Raw genomic sequence first — 23975 nt, forward strand, 5'->3', positions numbered from 1 at the left:
GGCAAGGATATCACCACTGCACTTTGGGCTGTTGATCCAAAGCAACCAGCATAAGTCGTGTCAGTGCTAAGGAACTTTCCCATTAATAAGAGAATTGTATCATTTTGCTCAAGACCCATTTGCTTGTTTAAGGAAAGTCTCTATACAAATACTGCCATCAAAGTTTATGTGAAAAGTACCTCCAGGAAAAAAATTTACTAGTGGCTATTCAAATGACAAAGTGTAATCCATGGAACTCAGGAACAGAGCTGGCTCAGAGGAAGCAAAAGTGCTTTTCCTCTCAAGACTGACTTTTTCAGGAAAAAATTTTAAAAAAGAAAGTCCTGGTCCCATAAAACATAATACTTTGTTTCTAAGAAGTGACAACAGTGCCTTGGGTTCAGAAATGGTTGCTTCCTTCTCTCTGAAGGGTAGCTTGAGGGCCTATCTTCCCATAAATTACGGTTCCATGATGACACCCTACTTTATAAAGAAACAGAGGAAACTAACCCCAAACTTAGCTTCAGTTGAACCTTCCTCCACCTTGACAGCTGAACAATATTTAATCAATCCTTGTAAAAAAAGATTTATCTTGTTAACTTCCTATCTATATTGATAGAATAAAATTTAAGCAAATAGAAGAATTTATTATTTTTTGTATATATCTATAAATGTATATATATAAGATACATACATAGATTTGCAATAATTAAATCAGTCTAAAGAAACTCTCCATCTGAAACAATTCTACCATGTAAAAATGAATTAATGCACAAGGTATAAATAAATAGCAGTTAAATACGTATCTTTTTCCTGGGGAAGAAAGGGCTGGTTTTGGTTTCCTTCCCTGCTTAGTAATAGTTATGTGTTAAAGTCTTTCTGCTGCAATAAAATGTTTGGGTTTTTTTAATGAATATTGTTAGAAATCAAATTAAAAACTCAACTGGCCTGCATGTATATTGTATTTAAAAGTTCTCTGCTCCTGAGCTGCTCTTTTTTATTCAGACAAGTTGAATGCTGCTGGCACTGTTTATCAGTCATATATTCTTCTTTCATTAAAATCAAAAGCCACCCTGCCCTCTCTAGAACATGAGGACAAACATGCACACTGCTAACATTCCTCTGTAAGACCCAGACACTAAGAAATTCCTAGATTAAAACTGGTATAGCATTTCAGGCTTAAAATGCATGTAGGTGAAGCTACCTTCAGCACAAGGTAAAAATCACCCCTTAGGAAAAAACTGCCCACGCTGTAAATAGGAATAAGTGCTGTAATGTTTCTAAGTATCATGGTGCTGGGAATTCCCTCTGCAAGCCTCTGATTTTCACCATACATTGATTTTTACCATAAGCAGTTCTAAAATTAGAAGAGGCTATGATCTGACAAGTATGCTTTCTGTTTAGTCCTAGCAGATGGAAACCATGAGGTGCTTTCTCAGTTTGAAACTGTTCCAGAACCTAAGGCACTAATCTGACATATTAAACCTAATTTATATAAAGTCTTGTGTGTCTTTACATCATGCAACATCATTTATGGCATGCTGGGCAGTGACAGTTTAAGTTATGAAAATGCTGCATCACACGGTAGATCAGAGCTGCTTTATAGCAGGTCTCATGAATTCCTTCATCCAGAAAGAATAAATTTTGTGTGGGAACATTCTGCATAGCACCCCTGCAGAGCAATAGATTAAAACTGGATTTTAGCATTTACCTTTGGCCCAGCTATAAATCAGGAATTAGAACTGATAACAGCAGTTACCCATCAACAGCAGTGCAACTGAAGATGAGCAGGAGTAGTTTTATGGATAAAAAAGAAAACCTATCCTCTTCCATTTTGAGTGTTTCTAGGCTCTGAATAGAGAGTGATTAGATCCATGCAGGTAATGAGCATGGGTAAGGGTGATGCATTTGATGTAACAGCTCTCCAGGTTGCAAAATGTTATTCTAAAACCCTAGCAGCGGGTTTGAGCTCAGGTGCAGCAATTACATTGCAGACTCCTCTTGACAGAAGACCTGGAATGGACGTCTACCACAGCCGGCAGGATTCTGCCCCTCGGTTCATTGTTGTATTTGTTGGGCAATTGAAAGCTTTACGGAACTCTTCAAAGTTGCTCATGGCACCGATAACTCTGCAAAGAAAAGATGGAAGTGGTTGACATGCAGGTTGTCTTCTGTTAAACACCACAGGCGTGTGAGTGTGTGTTTCAGTGTGTTGACTTCAGGTTTACTTTTCAGGCTTTCCATATAATTTTTCCAAAAATAAACTCAAAAAGTTCAGGAGAAGCACTCCCAGTTAATGTGAAGATAATATTGTTCCATTCAGTGCTTTGAGAAGCATCTTACTTTGCTAGAAACTCGACAAAACAATTACACCTTGAGGGTAATATGCCATTTAGAGCAATCTGACCCTTGGCAGCAGAGGTAGGAGATCAGCGGTAGCCTTGCATGGTAGAATCCTTCTTCCAGTACCTGTCAAAATGCTGCAGTCCAGCAAGCAAGAGTGTGTAAAGACACATCACGGCTGTGCTAGAAGTGGTTTGATTTGGCTCATGCCAGCCAGGTTCTTGTAACAACATCCTCTGTCCACCTGTGCACACACACACACACACACACACGCTGGCTCCCTGGGACTTTGCAGCCTGAAGCTGGGGGCAAAGGAGAGCAGACAACCTCTCTTGTTGGCTAGCTCAGCCTTACCTTGTGAGCATCTCAACTCCTCTGACATTTTGGAAATACATCTTCTGAGGCTTCTGCCCTGACCAGCTCTAAAGCTCTATTGCTTGCACCACAGATGGTGTGTTGCTGAAAGAGCAGCACATCACTGCCTCATGCAAGCTAGACAATGTGTCTGCACCCGAGACTGGCACTTTCAGGCATAGAGGAAGAGCTTGCTCTTTGTATGCAGTCATCCTTGGCTCCTGCTTTCATGTCTGTATTATTTGATGCTGTCAGAAGGTGTTAATTTACCATTGCTAGTTTGGGATTGTGGTGTTTGCTGATTTTTCCTATGCTTTTCAAAATCTTGGAATTTACTAACCTGAAATATGTTAGAGTAAACAGCATTCTGAGTTAAAAGCAAAGAAGTATCGACTGAGACATTAATTGTATGTCTTTTCACCTTCTTTGCTGTGCAGTGGGAAGGCATTTTTCTCCATTGCAGACAATCAGCTTCTCAGCATAGCTCAGCATGGTAGCAAACATTCTTATTATATTGATAGACTTTATGTGAGTAAGAAAACTTGCAGCCAGCTGGCACAAAAAATGTCTAAAGATCAGTTTTGTAGGTAAAATTACAAAGAAAAAAGATATACAGTGTTATTGTAACAACATTGCAAATAGATATTCAGGGACTGGAACAGCGGGAGTTGGTCATGTAGAACTGCTGCTAAAGTTGGTGGGAGTTCTGCCTGCCATGCCAGGGATTTTGCTCTGAAACTGGCATTCAGCTACAGTGAAGACAGGTTAATACTGAAAATATTAGAATATAGTCAGAGAAAGATTATAATGTGCCCACGCACATGACTTTTCTACCCATGGTTTGATACTGTCAGAGATTAACTGTGGAGTCAGAGTGGGTTGTCTGGATTTCATCCCATTGAACTACAGTAGAGACACCTTCCCCTGCACGGGTCACCCTGAGCTCCCTTGGTGGTCAGAAGAAACATGTACTTGCAGAGTCTAAGTAATATAAACTTATTACTTACAGAAAGATGACAGATACTGATATACTTCCACAATGCCTGTTCTTTTTTTGGCTGTGAAAACCTGGAGTGACTAGCTCAGATGCACAGGCCTATGCTCAGGATATGTGTTGCTCATCTCTTACAGCTTTTATAGTTACTTTTTATAATTACTTTAAAAAGGACTCTTTGGGTTTTTTGGATAGCAGGAACTGTCAATGTTGAAACTAGCCGTACAGCTGTGACACTCATAATGGTCTTGGGACATAAAGCTGAGGGAAACAGATAATATGATTTGTTAGTCCAGTTGATACGATTTGCAAGAACAGACAAGCATCACAGTTTCTCTTCATGTCTGACACAGAAGCCTGTACTATCTTATATAAAAAACTAAGAAAAAGTTTTGTCTGTATTTTCTAGACCCCAAATTAATCTGATTTTCTCTGGAATTTTCTTTCTTAGCCTGATTCCTTCGTAAGTTTTCCCCATGAATGCTCTCTCCCCAGGCTTCCCTGTATATTTTGGGATTTGCACCATCTCATGGGAATGTAGCTATATAATGATTCAGAATATATAATCATGTGCATAGGTAAATAGATCTGAGGACTTTAAAAGGCAAGAGACGGTTATTTTACCAAAGTCTTACCAAAGGTAGGAACCATTGAAAATATACTAGTCTGTAGGCTCGAGATCAGCCTGAGACTTCTGTCCTCATTGTCATGGTGTATTTTCAATTGTTAGAAGGCATGCACATTTGCACACTGCACTACATTTACCCTCGCTACAGATATTGCAAAGGTATTGCAAAGGTACAGCAGTGCAGGCTTCAATGCAGAGTTTACAAGTCTGCCAAGACTGAGCATACACATCTGCAGTGTTAGTTTATATTAAATTTGTGTTCTCATGTTTCCAGTTTCATTATTTCTTAACCCATTCTGGTTATAAGTAGCCTAAGGCATGTTATGCATGCCAATTTTATATCTTCAGCTTTGATATGGCTGTGTCTAGGGAATATTTCAGAGTACCTGTGAAGCAACTCCACAGCCCCCCTGTGAAGGCACTGTTGCTATTTCTAGTTTACCAAGAGAGAGCTGAGGCAAAAGAGTGCTTATATCACCTAAATTAACCCATGGAGAAGGTGGAATCTCAGCTCCCTCTTTAGTCAACAGAAAGCAGCAGGAATTTCCAGAAGGCAACTAGTCCAGTGTATTAGAGATACCTCCACTATGAATCAGCTTGGGAGTTAACATCCTTCCTTCAAATACAGTGGTAATGTAGCACTCAACTGAGGATGAACACACAATTAAGTAAATGTAACTAATAAGAAACTCAACAGAAACAAATAGCTCTTGGTCACACAAACTGTGTGGAGAAGCAGAGATATAAACATTGGCTTCCTAATTCTTATGTAGTCTTTAAACCTTCCCTCTTTCCCAGCCTCTCCTTCTTGGGTTTCATGGATATCTGTGGCTGGGGAGCCTGTGGGAGGACTTTTGGGCAAAGACAGACACTTTGTTATGGCAGGACTACCACAGCTCCTTCAAGCAAAGTGTATATTGAAGGCCAGCTGAAGAGTTTAATCTTGAACTGAATTTACAGGGCATGTTTTTCTTGCATTATCAATATAATTCAAGGTAATAATTTTAAAGCTTTTAATTAATTCAGGAAAATTAAATCAAAGACCCTCTTAATATATACAACTAGAATTGCACAGGGGAAAAAAATAAAGATGAGACATTTTAGATACTCAGGCCATGATTACGGAACATCACAGGGATCAGTGTGTGTTCTGATTCAACTGCTTTTGAAGGTACATGCAAGCCCTTCATTTTTACAGAAGAGCAATTGTAATAGCACTAGATAACCTAATAAAAACAGTTCCATTTCAATCTAGGCCAAGAACACACGCCAATTTTGTGTTTGCTCTTAAACCTCTCTTTAACACGCTAAATTTCTGCACTTTGTGCTGCAGTGACAGGATCTATATGTACACTGCGTAAATACATTATTTGCACTTACCTGAACTCAGGAGGGCTGTGAGCTCCAACATATATTTGCTCTCTTGCAGATTCTGGTCTAAAGGAGTTGCATCTTACCTAATGAAAGACAAAAAGCAGGAATAGGCATGTTATCTGGGATGACTTCATAAGTAAAGCAGAATGTAAAGCCACTGTTTTTAAGATGCCTATTACTTACAGAATGCACAAAATAGAAAACCACCACAAACTTGTGTTTTGTTTTACCTTTGCTAACTTGCAGGTTTCTGTTGGCATATTCTCTTGGGTTTCAAATCCTGCAATGGATCCAGTCTTCATCCACTGTTATTCTTCACCCACTCATTCCCATCATTGACTCACAGCCACTTTACTAGTTCTTTTCCTGAATTTCTCTTCAACGGTAGCTTGTTTTTCAGCTTGTGCTGCAGCACCTTATGCCTTAATAATTACCAAGCCTCCTTCTTAGTCTCAAAGCTGTTACACATAATGGTGCTTATCATGTCTAGAATTGCAGCTATGTTACCTGATGTATTTATTCCATGTTGGAATGTCAGTTCTTTGGAAATTACACATTTTTCAAGTTTATATCAGTGGTCTCCAATTTACTATTCCTGATATAATACTTGACCCAATTGTAACTGACCATAAAACAGGCTAGAGAGAATATTTGCACATCTGAATAATTCCTCTTATGCTGTATCCATGACATGAAAAAATCCCATTTAACCAGCCCCCACCTTAACTAAGCTCTGTGTTGAACGTTTCTTATTGACAACATCCCTTAAGCCAGACTGCCCACAAGATATGTAGACTTCGGTACAATTTTGCCTAGCTGAAGACAGCCCTGGCAGTTTGAATGAATCTGTTGGGTGACTTGAGCTCTGTGGAAATAAGCTGAGCTCAAGGGTAACTGGCACACACTGCTCTCACTGTGCATGTGCTTCCCATCAGAGGGTCCGCTGAACATATGATTCCTGCAGCGGTCCTGTGAGACCCCCCAGATCTTCCATATGGCTTCAAAGTTTTCTTGGAGAAAAACTGACACAGTGTGAAAGTCAACTCAGCCTAAAGGACCTAAATGGAGTCTTTCAATTGGTCAATATTGTTAAACTGAAATGGCCACAGACACGTACAGTGCCACACTGACTCTCAGCAGAGAGATGATTTTTCAGCTGGAGTTGGCTGCACTGTTTGCATTAGGTCATGCTTCTTCAGTTTTCATGATTAATTTCTTCAACTGGTGGGCAGTTTTATAGCACAACTTTTACTTCTTATATAGGGAGTTTGTCCCGACTCTTAATCAAGTAAATGATTTCTGATTCTCTCCTTTGTTCTACATGTTTGTCTTTAAAAAGAAATCACATCATTTATCAAAGTTTTGCAGTCTGTAGTGGAAGCAGTCAGAAAATGCTGCATGTTGCAAGCACCAGAAATCTGGGAGGCTAAAATGGGAAGAGTCTAAGGAGTCAATACATGCAAAAAGACTCTTGTAATGGAGGAAAGCAGCAAGAGGAAAGAAAGCTGCTCTGACAACACTAAGCAAAACCAAGAATAATTTCAGCAGTTCTGGCACCACAGATAGAAGAGGACAAAGACAAAACAAGATAAAAGAAATAATAGTCCTGGAAGAACAAGTCTCTGCTTATACCCTGAAAAGTCTCGATTTGGCTGGTGTAGATTATTGAAACAAAGCAGTTTCATCTCTGCACTGCCAGCTGTGCAGGTTAATAGATGGGGATTTGAAACACATTTGTACTACTCACATGGGCATAACTCAGAAAGAAAAGCTGGTTGTGTGTGAACTCAAGGCCTGGCAGTAAAGGCTCTTCTTCTCCTCCCCTCTTTTCTGTAATCCATCTCCTGTATGCCTGATAAGAAAGAGATACTAAGTGCCTTTCAGCAGCATGGAGCCTAAACAGCTTTTTCCTTTTTTTTTTTTTTTTTAAATAATACTATTTCAGATATTTTTCATGTACTTACCCTGAAAGCCTCTCGCAAACCTCCATTATCTGCAATGTTTTCTGCCAAAGTCCTCTTGCCTTTCACCTGGCAGAGTGAAAGGACATCAGTCATTTGACCCATTTCTGAACTTCCTCCTTGATCAACTTCAAGAAGCAGGGGAAAAAATAAAACAAGGCAAGAACGAGCTGAGCCAATTTCAACCACCATATCTCTGGTTAAGAAAACTGGGTTTCAATGTGAAAACTGTCAGTAAACAATTTTCTGTGATGAGTTATCCTGGCTCTGGTCCTAGATGTCTGTAGCACAAAAATGTAATAGATAAAATACACTCAAGAATCCGGTCCTTGATCTTTGATCTGAGCACCAGTAATTTTCCCCTGAAGACTGTTTTTATCTGGTTACTCATGAGATCCACTAGCCCCTTCCTTAAACTTTTACCTAAAAGGTTATATTTGTTTCTCTACATAACTCTTTATGGGATTTTAAAACTAAATATATTATATAAAACTACTGGCATGCTAAAATAACCTTTAAGCCATAACATAAACCAGAGTAATTAAAAATAACTGTCTGAGACAGAACTGAAATTGATTCAGTGCTCTAAAAATAGCTGCAAAGGAGATTTTCCCCAGTATTAATTCCAAAAGCAAGAGCAATAGCAACAAGAATATACTGTGAGAAGCAGAGCTATCTAAACTTTGTGAAAAAGCTAGTCTCCTGGTATTACGAAGTGCAGTATCATTATGAAGAAATCCTCATTTCTGCAAGTGCAGCATTATCTCTGATCACCTGGCCCATTAAAGTCTTAGTGTTACTAAACTGTATTTGTAAGCAGTTTTATTCTCTACTGTGCCTCAAATAAGCACAGTAATTGAGCAGAGTTTTGAGCAGAGCTCTGAAGGTCAATGCTGGCCTGCAGATCCTCTGACGACAGGGTCTCCCATGCTGCAGGGATGAGTATAGGAGGCATTGGCATCAGTACTCACCTTCATTTCAGGACAGTAAAAGGGGAAAATGGGAAGAAGAAGTAAAAGGACCTAGGGTACACCCAAGTACACGTGCACAACCCCACCAGTCAGTGCAGATAAGCACCCAGACTGGACTCAAGGCATCTTCCTCAAGGGTATAATAAAGGAGATATGGGAGCAGCAGAGGAAAGTGCAACCCTTTCCTATCAGCTCTCTCTCCCCTCAGGAGGCTGGAGATGGAGGTGGGAGAGAGGCTTTAGGATAAAAAGGGCTGGGACAGCAGGGAATACGCACACACATCAGCTGCCTTTTTTCTGGCCTACCTACTTACACATTTTTTCCCACAGTGGGCTTGTGAAGTAGACTGATCTAGAGCATAACATGAGAGTAACCTAGCAGTGGCACTTGAGCCATAGGTCATTTTAACAAGTGGAAGAAGTCTTTCTGCTCATCTCAGGCAGCTCTGGGTCAGGTATCTGAGACTACCCTGTACAGTCAGTTCATGACAGGGCTCAGGAACCACGATAAGCCCTTTATTTGATCAGATGACTTTATGTGATTATTGCACTCTGAAGCTATTTCTGTATCCACTTTTTCTTTCATTATACTTCTTTTCTGGAGACATTTTTATTGCAACTCAGTGAGAAAGAAGAAAAGTAAATAGGTTTCTTGATCCATGAAAAATATTCGTACAGGGGTAAAATACCTGTAGAAAATTGATGTAAATGGCAGACAAAAAAAATAATAAAAAAGCTCTTTCCGTGCGTAGCTCTTTATACAGAAGCTATAAAATATGGCAGAAAATATGAAGATTATTCTTCTATCATCTAAAATGTATTTTAATATATCCCATGGAAATAGGAGGAAAAAGCCTTGCAGATGATAAAGCTGTGGATAACAGGATCTCTCTAGTAAGCCCATTCACAGAGTTCAAAGGCAGTAGCTATACTGGAAGGGAAATTCAGATCTACCCCATCTCAAGAAACACTATAGAAGGTAAACAGGATGGCCAAGCCAACAGCAGGAGCCCTTGGGAAAGGTTTTAGTTACCTTCTTTAAATGGAGTTTTTATATTAACTGGTTTTGTCCTGCAGACATTCAGGAATGAGCCTGGGAATTTTTAGTTGTAAATTAGCTTATATGAAGTACTTCGAGACTGAGTTGTTGGACTTTAGATTGAGCTACAATATGGCTTTGTTATTGTTGAGACTCATACAAACAGCCTAAGGAAAGTGTTAAAATTAAGGCTAAGCATTCAGTGTGACCTCTCTATTCTTAAAAGACAAAGACATAATTATATTTCTGATTCTAAAATGTAAGTAGAGGTGGTAGAATTAAGTAGGTGGTGGGGTATGTGCTTTTTCCTGAGAATTAAGATTAAAATCATGTCCCAGCTGGGAACTGGAATTTTAGCTATTAATTTCTTGAGGTCAGGGATTTAACCTGGTTTAACTTTGTCTTAGACACTTCTATAATGTGCACATTTTCAGGGAAGCCCATAGCTCTAATAGACAATGAAACAGAAACCATTCCTTTGCAACTTCTTTCTCAATCTTTTTCTATGAGCTACTGCTCTCATACTCTTTCATTTGAGATAGAAATTGGGTCTGCATGCACACATGGAAGAAATATCAAGAGTTGAATCTGAAATAAAGTAGAGTTTATGCATCCATTTTATAGCTGTAATAAATAACAGGTGGAATTGCTAAAGCAATCTATAAAACATGATATTATGTTCATCTTTTTAAAAACAGTGACTGCTCAGTTTTCATTAACAGACCTCATCTGCAGAAGACATTTAACATGCTCACAGTAATTAGACCAGCCCTGCTGAGTGGCTTCATCCTCCTCTTCTGATTTCAAAATGATGTGATGTGGAGAAGTGGTTTAACCCATGTCACCAAGGTGTGGGTAGTGGTATTTGGCTGGACTAATCAAATCTGACAGACAATTTTTATCACAATTATTCATTTCAAAAAATGATTTGTTGTGAGAAATGAAGTTGGTAGACTAATATCCCAATATACTGAGATTTATAACAGAAACAAAAAAAAAAGCCCCACAAAAAAACCCAAAACAAAAAAAGAAAAAAATAAAAACAAACAACAAACTCCTTGTGCATCATTGCTTTCAATCACTGGTATTTTACATACATGTAAGCCAGCTCTCTTCCAGTAGTAATTACTGTACTGATTAATCATGCATTTGGTTTTCTCTTTAAATTTTTCTTCAGAGTCAGTTGTCCACCACGGGTCTAAATTTCCATTTTTGTCATATTTACGACCTTAAAAAAAATAAAATAAACAAAACCAAATGTTTTTGTAGGAGAAAACCCCATAGTTTTCCAGTTTTGGAATCTATCACCTGTACAGAAATTAGATGTTAATGTATTCATGCAAGTGTGTGTACAAAATGTAAAAGACCAGTGTACAAAATCTTGATCCCACTCAAGTCAGTGGTGAAAAGATGGCATTCTATTTATTGTCATAATTTCCATGTTTAGAAAGAAAAAAATAGCAATGACTAATGAGTTCTATGTTTTATAATTACATAGTGTAAGAGGCATATGAGCTTTCTTGTAAGTATAATTGTGAGTATTTTTCATCCTCAGCCCATATGTCTCTGTTTCTGCAAACCTGATGATAACTAATTTGTTCTTAATTAATTATACGCTTGACCAGAAACAAAAAAATCCATTTGACGGAAACTTCTGAAGTTTCAATTTTTTTTGCCTTGGAGCAAAACCAGAACATTTGAATCCTGTTCACGGAAGCAAGGAGACTACATACATCCAATTCTCTAGGCTGATGGTTACAGCAATGGCTCATGGAAAATGGGGACTCAGGTCTCTGCTCTATCTCATTTGTAGGGGAGTAATCTCCATCATGTCTCCAGCCAGTCAGACACGAGACACAAAATATGTTAGGCCTTCTTTTTGAGAGCAGGTTTAGCTGTCCATGTGGACACAGACTTGCTCTGTGATTTGAGTCTTCGTTACAACTGCAGGAAAGGGAGGTAGGGAGAAACAATAGACATGATACCAAGTACTGAAGATGTTTTCTTTCAGTTTTTTATTTCTTTAATTTTTCCCTATAAGTTCTCTTGTTCAAGATGACAAAATCCTTAGAGATGTATTTTATTTCTATATTTGGAAGGTAAGAGCCTGGGCAAGATGTAGTAGTCTGCTTAGGGAGTCAAATCTTATGCTCCTTTCTGACAGGCTGGAGACACGATGGAGATTTGATAATCTACAAATGAGACAGGAGTTTGGAAGAAGCATTTCTCCATTCTGGAGTGTTTGGTGACACAAAATGTTGCATAGCAGTGCCAACAGGATACAGATTTTCCCTTTTATTGTTTAAAAGGTCTTCAATGTGATGAAACATAAGCAACCCAGCTCACTAGTTAGGCAGTGAGGCAGAAGCCTGCTTTTCCTTAAACTCCCTATGTTTTCAGTGGAAAGAGGTTTCTCTTGACAATGAGTCACAGTGGAATGTCAGCCACTCCGAATTGCTCCCTGGAGGAGGAGGAGGTTTGTGCTTCTATCTCTCCTCCCCACCTTCGCTCTCAGGAGCCTGATTTTAAAAAGAACTTTATTGTGATAGCCAAAGTTAGATGGTGGTAATGCCCTGCTCCACCCAGTTTTTCAGGGCAGTTGATCTGACATTTTCAGACCATTTCTTTTTTCTCAATTTTATATATATATAATTTTGCAATAGGTTTTCTGTTCCACTTTTGTTCCAGTGTTGTATTTTAATATTGGTACATAATCGTCTCTTGGAAACAGTCAAAACTTAAATGAAAAATTTTCTTGGCAGTCATTTTCATCAAACAGAAGTTATCCCTTTACCCTTCCCACTCTCCCCAGCCAGGACTTTCTGAATCTTAGTTTCCATCCTAGATAAGCATCAAACTTGTGGCACAACTTACCAAAAAAACTCCATTCAGACAAGCAAGATTGTAAATAAATTTAAAGATACAACTTTATAATTTTATTATTTATTTTTTTTTTTTGACACAATTCAGCACTGTTAACAAAAAAAAAAAAAAATACTCACCGTTGCTATCAAATCCATGAGTGAACTCATGGCCAACAATTACTCCTATGGCACCGTAGCTTAATGACCTGTAACACAAAGAAGTAGTTTCCTCAGAAAGTGTCCACACTCATAAATGTTAAAGGACAGAGATCTCAGCAAAGATTACTATTTATTTAAACTGGAGGAGGGGAATGGGTCTAAAAATCATACCAACACAATTTTGTCTTAAAGTTGTTGAAAGTCGGAATGTTAAACTCATACTTCTTTGAAAGCAACCTTTAATATCAAACTTTAAAAAAATTCTTCTAAATAATACCCTTATTAGCATCACATGAGCTCCAAAATGTATCCTTCAGCTTACAGCATTGTGTGTATTCTAACTAAGAATGGGACAAAGTTACAGGTGAAATTATTCTCTTAATATCATCATGAAAAAAGAATAAATCAAAGGCTGCAACAAACAGACTTGAAATGACTGGCTCTAGTTTGTAAGGCATTAAACAGATGTCCCTTCAGTCTTAAAATGAGAGTTCAGGCAATCTCCTTGCACCTGCCCAGGAATAAGACATGATCTATAGCCAGGTCTAATGCACTGGTGAAACAGAATAGAAAGACATATTTTGTATTCCTGATTGACAATTAATTATATTTTTCTTGTTATATCTAAATAAACATACACCTGGGAGAAATAGGGATGAAAGAGACAAAGGTTCAGGCCTTTTTTTATATAAATGCAGTGGATACCATGGGGTGAAGTGATCTACTAAATGCACCTTTCATATGTTATGTTGTTCTTTGTGATTTTATTTATTTCAGCTATTAAGATGCCATACTTCAAAGTAGCTTATAGTATTTCTAACACATTGTATAGAAATAGGAGAAAGGCAGAGGGTTTTGAAGTAACATGTTATTACTGGACCTAATGATCCATAGCGTGCTAATTACTCATCTAAGTCATGCCTAAAAAGTATTATATCACTTAATTCCCCCTTCTCCCTTGACAATTCTTCACTTTTTATTTTTCTTTCCTGAAAAGTAATTTGCATGTGATAAAGTCTTTCCTGCTGTTTTTTTTCCCCCAAGTACTATTGCAAACCTTTACTAAAATTATACATTTCAGGAAAGATCATCCTTTTGTGTGATAAATTTGTATTCTTGTGTAGCACAGAGTAATAATTACCCATACTAAATGTACTATTTAAGGCTTGTTTTCCATATCTGAAGTCATTATACAGGATCTTTTGCAGCTGGAGAAGTATAAAAAGAATGGCACAAAACACATTAAAAGGTCAAGAAGAACCAACAAGCCCTAATAAAAAATATATTTCATTTTTCCTCTAGGCTACCCCGTCATCACAAGCGGCAACGACAAAAATACAGGCTAGTGCCCAGGCACTCTTAGGGTTCTCCCCGGCTCCAAAAGATAGGGTGAAGTTTGGGATGAATTCTGGTCTTTTCTTCCGTGAACCCCTGTTGCATTTTGTCCAGCAACAGTTTTGCTAGAAATGCTCCCAGATCTGTTTGTGCTCTTCACTTCTGGGGCACAGCTGGACAGAGAAGGGTGGGATTATGTGCAGCCTGACAGGTACCATATTAAAGGTGAACTTTCTGGGTCTGGGGAAGCTCAAGAGGACTACTCAGGTAGTTTGAAGTCTATTTCAATATGTCTGACAAAGAAGACTCCTAACTATGAATTTGAACGATATTTTGTTTCATGTACTGAGACGTGAAGTGATAACTTAGCTTCCCTTTATGTGAATAGATACAATTGTTTTAGAGTGATTATGCTGGAACTGGACACTAAAATGCCACTAAGTGTTAAATATTTGCTAAATTGGTTTTCCAGCAAGTGCTGATGACTTTCTGATGATTTTTCTGTTCTAGTGCCATGTACTGTTTCTTTTAAGCAGACAGAAAACAGATCCAGAATATTTCAAGGACAAAAAGCAATTTGTTGTCTGATACAAAACAGCTACATTTGTTTAGTAAATTTCATTTTGATACGTACTCAAGCAAAACCAATTTAAGCCAAGGTAACCTTTAAAGAAGAGAAATGAACAAAGTATAATTCTTTGAAAGAACCACAATTTTATCTCTATCGCAGAAGGTCAGGGTACAGAGAAATCTCTTCAGAAAGCAAGGCTAGAAACAGGTCTGCAATATGTACAGCAGAAAATAAGTTCACCTTAACAAGAAAGGACTTTCTTCAACCCCCAATTACCACTTAGAAAGTCACCTGGCTCATAAGAATTCTCTTTGAATGCAAATTCATTTGTTCCTAAACTGATGTGTCTTTCTACATATATTGCCAAATATCCTGTTTACAAGGACACATCCAGATTGGAAGATGGCAGACCCAAAATGTTAAAAAATTTTGATTTTTTTTAAAGTAAGATTTATTAAGGATATGTTTCACCATTAGCTGACTTTATATAACTGCAAAATAACTTTCAGAAACTGCTGTCAGAAACTTTTCATGATCATATCCTGCCCTGAAATTAAAAGATATTGAACTGCATAAAAGCAGTGATTTTTCAAAATTAAATACATGTGACCTATAATTATTCTTCTTTGGCTATAGTAGCGCATGGGCCTGCTCAGTCAATCACTTATGCACATGGAGATATTCTCATGCACCTCAACAGGCACAGATGAAAGGCCATTGTTAATCTTAGATATTAGCAGAAAATGAACAATAAACTCATAATAAATGGCTTCTCGGGGTATTCACTTCTGTTCAGGAAGTGTTAGTTATCTGATTTACAATTCCTTTTAATACCTGCCATATGCACGCTGCTGCAACTGCATGCTATAGCACTGAAACACATCCACTCGGTTGCATTTAATTGGCAATTCCTGAGAGAAATCAGTCACCAGTTTAAGACAACAGCAACATAGACAGCTCTCAAGGGTAAGAAAAGTTATCCCACAAAGCAGCACTTTTCAAAGTATGTTTTTTCAACAGTAAAAGCAGGATGCAGCAGGGAAGAACTCACAACCCAAGGACCAAGCTTTTCCTACAGAATGACAACACAAAATTCCTGTGCGCCACTTGTTGATTGTCTTCAGCAGCATAACCTTCTTCTCCATGCCCTCTTCTTTTTCTATACGTATTTCCAATCCCTGTTTTCCTCATTTCCATTGTATGAGATTTCCTGATGCAGTACTTACCTAGGATACTCTGTTCCCCAAAAGAAAGGCTTTTGAAGTTCTCCTGCTGGGAATCCTGCAAAATAGCAAAAAATGACAGTGAGTTCAATACAGCTGAATAATAGCTGTATATCACAAGACACAAGGGTTTGGATTTTATGATCTTTTTTTTTTTAGCTTCAGAAGGGTTTGCTAGAGGATCTTCCCCTCGGGTGGTAGTTTCAGAGTGAAGTAGAGAGGATCTTTGAGAAGAAACAGAGATCCTCCCTTCCTCAGGACCACAATAGTAACAAGATGCTGCACTGTAAGAGCTTAATCTTCTTCCATGGCTACACACATGTGTAAGTGCATGTGTGCCTGTGAATAAACACCTAGTGTCTCCTGTGAAGAAAATTCTTGGGTTGCCCTGAGATATGCCAACAGATCAACAGGCAATATATATGTAAAATACAACAAGAATTCAGAAAGTATTAGCTTAGTGAGGCTTCAGTGCAGCAAGAGACTGCTCCAAGGTATGAAAGTGATAAAATGTAAGCCTTATTCTGTACATTCTATGAAAATTAAAGGTAAAGGAACATAAACTAGTCATCTCATTATAAAAAGCTGATCAAGGAAACTGTTCCCAGGATTTACTCCATCTTGTACACGGGGACTAATGTGATGCTGACTAACCTGTAGTTCCTTGGATAGGAGGTAGGAGTGACATTTGCTTTTTTTCATTTCTCAGGAACCTTCCCAATCATCACAACCTTTCAAAAATAGCCAAGAGTGGTCTCATGACAACATCACGAACTCTTTTAGCACTCAGGTGCACCCTGCCAGATCCAACAGGCTTGTGCCTGCACAGTGTGTTTAAATATTTCCTAACCTTCTTCTCCTCCACTGAGGGTAAGTCCCCTTGATCCTCTGGTGTCAAGGACCTGGGATTCCTGAAAGCCAGTCTTACCAATAAAGACTGAGGTAATAAAGGCATTGTGTACCTTGGTCTTTTCCATGTCATTTGTCACCAGGTCCCCTGCCCCCATTCAGCTGTGGGACCACATTTTCCCTATATTTTCTTCTGCTGCTGCTACACTTACAGAAACTTTTCTTGTTGCACTTCATATCCCTAACGAGATTCCAGGTAGTCTTTGGCTTTCCTAACCCTGTGTCAGGACCTTTGGACAGTGACTCTTTGCTGAACTTTCCTCTTTCCTTACAGCTCTGGAACACAGGGGCATTTCAGGCAGCGGAGTACATCTGTTTTACTTCAAATATTTCACTCTGAATTTATGCTGATCTTGAAGCTCTGACAGCACTCTGCACAGGACTATTTTTAACTTAATTGAAGGTTTCTAGCTTCATTTTATCCGTCATGAAATTTTTGGCCTCTCTCCTCAGCAAGGTGCTATATAAGTTGTATTTCAGATTTGAAAGTTTTGGGTTTTTTGTTCAATTTTACAAGGGCTTTACTGCCATTAATGAATGCATTTACCACCTAATACCTTCATAGTATTGCATACACATTTTGCAGATGAACACCCTGAGACTCAGTGTAATATTGTTACTTCACTGAGGAGACACAAGCAGTCACATTTCATCTGTTAGTTTAATGAAACAGTGCAGACTAAGAATAGATGAAATAAACTAAAAACACATGACATGGCTCACTAAATCATGAGGAAATTTGGAGTCCAAATTAAATATGAATTCAAACTCTATAGTTCAATTACATTATTCAGTTATATTGCACGGTATTTTTAACTAAGAAAGACAAGATCTACTAAAGCCTTATTCCAAGTTAGTGCATTTACAATTTCCAATAATTAGTTGGCTTGTTTAAATCAACTTCTGACAGGCTAGGGAATCCAGTATGTAAATAATGGATATGGAAGACAGCTGTGCTAAATTGTGTGATATACAGGGTACTCTGGCTGTTGTTGTACTGGCAATTCTCAGATGTGTTCAACAGTTGTGACTTGTTTTACAAGTGTCATTGAATGAATTCAGAGGGAGAGTTTTAAGAAGATAAGATATAAGCAGAAGACTAACTGCTGGTCAGTAAACAAAGGATAGTGATTTCACATAAGGAATTAACATAAAGACAACCAGGGTGTTCAGTTACCTAAAAACAACATGAAAGGCAAGATACATTTGTTTAAAATGGTTCCACAGACTTCTGTTTGAACAACTGAATCTCTTCCCAGTGCCTTTTGACTTTGCATATCCTGCCTGGGCAAGGGTCTCCTGCAAGTGCTCTCTCAAATACACCAAAAATGAGGAAACACTACGTATGCTGTAGAGCATCTCAGACGGCTTTGAGCACCCATATGTAGGTGATTAGGATCAAAATCTCTGTCATAACATGGACCGGAATCCTATGTTTAATTTCAAGTTTTGTGGAAAATGAGGATAGAAAATATAAATTGTGTAAGGCACAGTAACTATTCCATGTTATGTGTGAATACAAAGCTTTATTTTCTGATGAGTAGGAAATAAATTCATTAACAGATAAAAAGAAGTGGTCATCTTTAAAGAAGAGGTCTCAGCAGCCTCTGGTTCACAGGAAACCTATGAAAACATGTGTTTTTACAAGAAACTCTGTCCTTTATTTCCTGAAGGAAAAAACTCTCTGGATTCCCTAGAAGAAGAAGAAAAAAACCACCAACCAAACAACAACAACAACAAAAAAAAAAAACCAAAAAAACAAACAAAAAACCAAAACCAAAACAAACAAAAAAACCCAAACAAACAAAAAAAACACCAAAGAAAATGTTCTCCTATTTTGTACATTTATAGACAAGAATCTTAGGAAGAAGAAATAAAGAAAGGAGGCGAGGATCGTGCATCATCTCACCTGTGACCATAATTAAATAAAAGAGAATATTGGTCATTAGTAAACAGGGAAATTGCAATGAAGGCTCACTTAAGAACATTTAAAGCTTACTTAATAACAGGGCTCAGAAAGTGTTCAGTCCAAAACTGTTATGTATATTAACCTCCTGGAAACTAATGACACACTTGAAACTACTTCATCAATAACCTTCCAATTAGTCTAGTTCTTAAGAGAAGACAAAGTGCCCCTATGAGCAGTTCTCTTGCCCTCCCCTGGCACAGCACCATGTGCCGTTTGCCAGCACTTCCCTGGCTCCTGGCAAGATAAGAGTTCTCCCTTGCAACTCACAGCATCAGCAAGCTGCCAGCATCAATATCTGTATGCTGCTTTCTATAAAGATGATACTTACTGGCTAATATGAGCTCTCATCTGTGGTTCTCTCTATGGATGCTAATTCAAAAGTAATTTTAGAATTCTGGTTTAGATTATATCTTCTTCCTGTAACATGTAATGAAGCCGCTCTCTAAAGGGGCCTCTTGACTTTCACTAGAGAACTGCAATACAAGCACAGATGACTTAGAAGAAGCATGGGTATAAACTTACAAAGATAATATCAACAGCAGTTAATTATCCAATACATCTATTCAAGCTTATACCTCATGAATATGTTGCTTATATTTTCCTCAGTTCACTGTAAATCACCCTTTCATTACTGTTCACAACCCACAAATGGTACTTTTTTTGATATACTCTAGAGACATACAGATTTACACTTGGAAAAAAATTAAATACACCAAATGTCTAATGAGCAATTCCCTTATATCCTTAACATATTCAAGGGCCAATATTTTAGTGCTGTAATAAAATAAAACCTTTTCTCCAACAGAAGTATGCTAGCATACTTTGATCATCACTTGTATCTATTTTCAGCACATATTTGTTGACTGCTTTTGAGTGCATTACAATAAACAGAGCCTTTCAAAAAAGGTTTTTGTATTCCATTTATCATAGTTAAAAAGATAGTATTCATGCTGCTTAGACTATAGGAAGTGCACTCAGATACTTTTTTAGAATCTAAAGGCAGTGACATGTACCTTTTTTATTTTAAGTACCCATACATTTGGGGAGAAATTGATGAGCAAATGCAAAGAAAATAAAATAATTATCCAAACTAGGATTAAAAAAATTTATTAACAACCACTATAAACATGCATGGCTGTTAATCTAAGACACTTTGTATTATGGTAAAAGAGGAAATAAATAAATAGAACTCATGTAAAGAAAACCTCAGGAGTAAGCTTGTATACTAATAAGATAAACTATATGTACCACTTTTTTAACTCTGCTCTTTCTGGCACATCTTATTATACATCTACTTATTTCTCCTTTGGAGATATTAACAGAATTGTTGCCCATTCAAGTTATCAGTAGTTTAGTAATGAAAATTAAATGAAGCAATAGCAAACATACGGCTGCTTGCACTGAAGTGCAGCAAGATTTGTTACAATTTACTGCATATGCAAGTTTTGCTGTATTCTCAAAAATCTAATAATTTTCTAAATTATCAAGTTTCTACTCTCTATTAATTTCAGTTTTAGTGAAGAAAGACTTTTTCTTTCAAGTAATGGAGTAGTCAAGTGGTCAAGTTAAAAACACTAACATTTTGCCTGTGTATGAAGACTGCATAGACTTGTATGGAGATTGCAGTGATTTCTTATTTAAAGTCTACATCCAGTGATACAGACTACAGAGGCAAAAGAGCTTCTAATCCTTCCAACAGGAGTGTATGAGAGATCTGTCTGTGCTCTGAGCACAGAAAGCAAAAACAGCTTCCTAAAATTCAGATGTGATCAGAATCTTCAAGTTCTCCTTCACTTCTGCAGATACTTCATGACAGCTCCTTTTCAGGCTCTATGACTCAAGGCACTGATGTTGTTTTTTCTCTAAACTCTTTCACAAAGCCTTCAGTAACCAATCAAGTTTAGCCTTGCTGTGTTTATGTTGATAACATCACACAGTACATTTCCATTTCCAAACTGAACAGTCTTAATTTTTAAAATCAACTTTGGGACGAAGTATTTTCCAGTTAATGTAGAAGCTGCTTTCCAGAAACAATTTTTATTGTGCATTTGCAATTTCTTGTTCCTGAAACTGTCCTTCTTACTAAACTCATTTACCAAGAGCAAAAATAGCAGTGACCAGTTGATGTGTACGGAAAGAGCGTCAGGCACCTATCTGTGAAGTAATCTTTCTACTAGTATATCGTTCTACCCTCCAGCAATCAGTAGCAGAGAGACCTGTCCTCCTGGAACAAGTTTATATCCGTCTGTTCTTTTGTTCAGAACAGAATGCCCTCTATTTCAGATCACCTGCTCCCCAGCACAGATCCTCATAACTCCTATTTTGAAAACAAGAAATCTTTCTTTCCCAGGATAATTTCCAGTTAATAGCATTGGGAAAGTGTTCTATGGAAGTAAATATAGTACATCATGCATACTTATTCGCTTTCTAAACTTAAAAAAAAAAAAAAAAAAAAAAACAAACCAAAAAAAACCTCTAATAGTCAAAAAGAGCTTTATTTTTTTCTAAAAATTCTATCATATGCTTATTCATTCTCTTATTCATTCATGTTGTGATCACAAACAGTTTCCTTCAAATAGGCTCTAGAATGACTTTTTACGCAGATCCCTCTGGACTCTCTTTTGAAAAATAGCATTGCATTCAACATGTGCCACACCTATTCTTCCTGTGCTAAGGCATAAGTGATAAGCTATACATCGAAGCTGGTTGTTTGGCAATTTCTTGTCTAAGGTCCTTTGAAATACCTTGGACAATATAATCTGGTCTTTATATTTGTCACAGTTCATTTATGAATTTCTTATAAAGTACCTTCTATTGACACTAAATTTGAATTCATGGGACTTACTTCCCATCAGAAAAACCTCCAGGATAAGAACTTCACAAACTTTTCCAATGCAAAGAATTATCTTATTCTTATGCTTATTTTAGACACTCTCCTCTTTCAATGTGTTTGAAAAAAGGTTTTATTATTATTTCTTATGTTCTTAGAAAGTTGATCTTCAAAATCTTTTTGGGCTTGCTACATCACAACTTTATATTTTATTTTATAATTTCTTATTGCTCATGCTAATTTCTTATTCTTAACTTACTCTCTATTGTAGAACTTTTTTCTGTTGTTTAGCTAGGCTTTAGAAAGACCACAGTTTTTGTAGCATATCACCAGCCCTGGCAGAACTTTGTATGTATTACTACTGAAAGCTTAGCTGCAAAACAGTAAGCTTCTAACTGCTGTGAGTGAGATTTGCCTGGCATATACATCACGCAATACAAGTATGCACGGGCTCACAAACTTCAGTTTCCTGCACTGAAGTTCTTTCCCAGCAGCATTCAGGGGAACTCAGCAGTGATGTGCTGAATATTTATCAGCAACTTCAGGCTTGACCATGTTCCTCCCACATCTGTCAGAGCCTCTTCCCTTGCAAATCACATCAGCCAGCAGCAGACTTTGTACTGTGCCTTTCTTTAAATCTTCCTCCATAATGTACATTGCTTTTAGGGCATGATTACATTTGTACCGTTCTCTCGGGTAGGAGAGGGTTTTATTGAGAAAGGGCCACCTAAATCCTTTTCCTCTTAGGAACAGTCCTAAAGACAGTGAGCAGCACTATCCAAACTTCAAGGTCAGATGGCAGCAGTATAACAAGGTCAGCAGTTATGATAGAAAATACAATTGCCTCAACACCCGTGACTGGTTACATTTGACAGCTCTCTGCTTTGTGACACTGTTAAACACAGTGAGTGAGAAACTTAGCTTCAGTCACTCCAGCCTCTGTTACAGCTTTCTCTAATGTGCCATGGCAGAGAGGCTGAGAGAGCTGAATGGTACTGAAACTTGAAAGGACCCAATATTAAAGAAGACAACAGCAACGGTTCTCATTTTGCAGTGACTGGTCTTCCTGTCTGTTCACACAGTACATCTGAAGCAGCAGTGGTGGCTGGTGCTTAGTTCAGCAGAAAAAGCACCTCTCACACTTCACAGGTACTTCTGAGCTGTGATCAGCTCAGGGAAATCTGCCTCCAGTGTTCCTTCAGATGATCAGCAAAAACGTGGCTGCTTAGTGATGGGAGCCCTCTAGTTAAGGTAGAGAGATCTAGGCCTAGAAATGAGTTTAATCAAAAGAACTGCTTAATTATCAGACACACTTTACAAATGATCTCACTTAGAGACAAAAGAATTTAAGTGAGTGGTCTGACACCAAAAACTGTTTACAGAAATTGGTAAGAGAAGATACCAGCAGACCCAGATTGCAAGTCCTCCGCTGTAACCTCTTCAGTGTGATACATTCATGTTGTCCCTGTCAAAAACTAATTCTCTCTGCAACCAAAAGAGATTCAGAAGTAAAAGGGGAAGTCACTCAACAATTTTAAACACGCCTATCATTGGGGACTGAGCCAACAGAGATTATGGCAGCTGCCTTCCAGACGCTGACAGCACAGAACTAAACACAGCACAGAACAGGCTGATTTAACTCATAAGCCTTATAAGAGCAAAGAGTGTCAGAGTAAAGATAATGCTGTTGTACATAGAAATACTGGTGTAGACTTTTACAGCCAGTTAGAAATTTCTGATGCGAAGTCCCATTAAAATAAATGGGAGTGAATATCCAAATCCACACACATCTTTGAAAAACTCAGCTCTTTCATCTCATATGCTTCCAAATCCAGATTTATGCTCTCTAAAAACCATGAGTAACTAAAATTAGCAAAGAAAGGTTTTACTGTACATACAAGATTATTTCATCAGACTCTACAGGTAAGAATTTTAAGTTAACTACAGATACCACTCCTTGTCCTTGAAGGCATTGAACAAATCCACTGGCCACCACTTCTTAGATTTTCTGGTCTGTCTCACAGTGTTCTCTAGTCATGCTTATTGCTACACATTTATTAAAACTGGAGGACTGAGGACAGCTATCACTGTATATTTATGAAGGTATATGTACACATCTTTTTGCTACAGAAAACAGAAGACAGAAACATTAAGCTTTAATAAAAATGATATAAGCTAATGGCTACTGCAGCTCAGCTGACATGTGGTGACTTGTTAAGCAACAGTAATTCAAATCTGTGAGAACCCTGGGTTTTCCAGAACTACCTTCTCACTTATTTTCAGTCACAAACACACAAAACTGTACAGACATTATCTGAAGCTTGACACACACAGTTCCTAAACAAGCACTTTATAAGGAAGCTCAGAAGTCAGATACTCACTGATTTGGTTGGTAGATGCACTATAAAAAGCATTTACAGTAGTTGGGCTTGTAAACCACCTGTAGTAAGAGCAAAAGAAATAGGCTGTCAGT

The 23975-nt window shown here is 37.8% G+C and overlaps 1 protein-coding gene across 1 annotated transcript in view; it reads right to left on the bottom strand.

The window, feature by feature from the left end:
- Positions 1 to 2005: 2005 nt before the first annotated feature.
- The window catches only part of PHEX (phosphate regulating endopeptidase X-linked), a gene marked incomplete at both ends in the record, with an annotated part of 91370 nt that continues 69400 nt past the window's right edge, over positions 2006 to 23975 (bottom strand). The window contains 8 exons of the mRNA XM_080613897.1: positions 2006 to 2108; positions 5679 to 5755; positions 7420 to 7524; positions 7637 to 7702; positions 10740 to 10870; positions 12645 to 12712; positions 15798 to 15852; positions 23884 to 23942. Coding sequence (XP_080470023.1) covers positions 2006 to 2108; positions 5679 to 5755; positions 7420 to 7524; positions 7637 to 7702; positions 10740 to 10870; positions 12645 to 12712; positions 15798 to 15852; positions 23884 to 23942 — 664 coding nt within the window. The remainder of the gene's footprint in view (positions 2109 to 5678; positions 5756 to 7419; positions 7525 to 7636; positions 7703 to 10739; positions 10871 to 12644; positions 12713 to 15797; positions 15853 to 23883; positions 23943 to 23975) is intronic.

This window comes from Psittacula echo (genome assembly GCF_963264785.1).
Source record: "Psittacula echo genome assembly, chromosome: 3".
NCBI lineage: Eukaryota > Metazoa > Chordata > Aves > Psittaciformes > Psittacidae > Psittacula > Psittacula echo.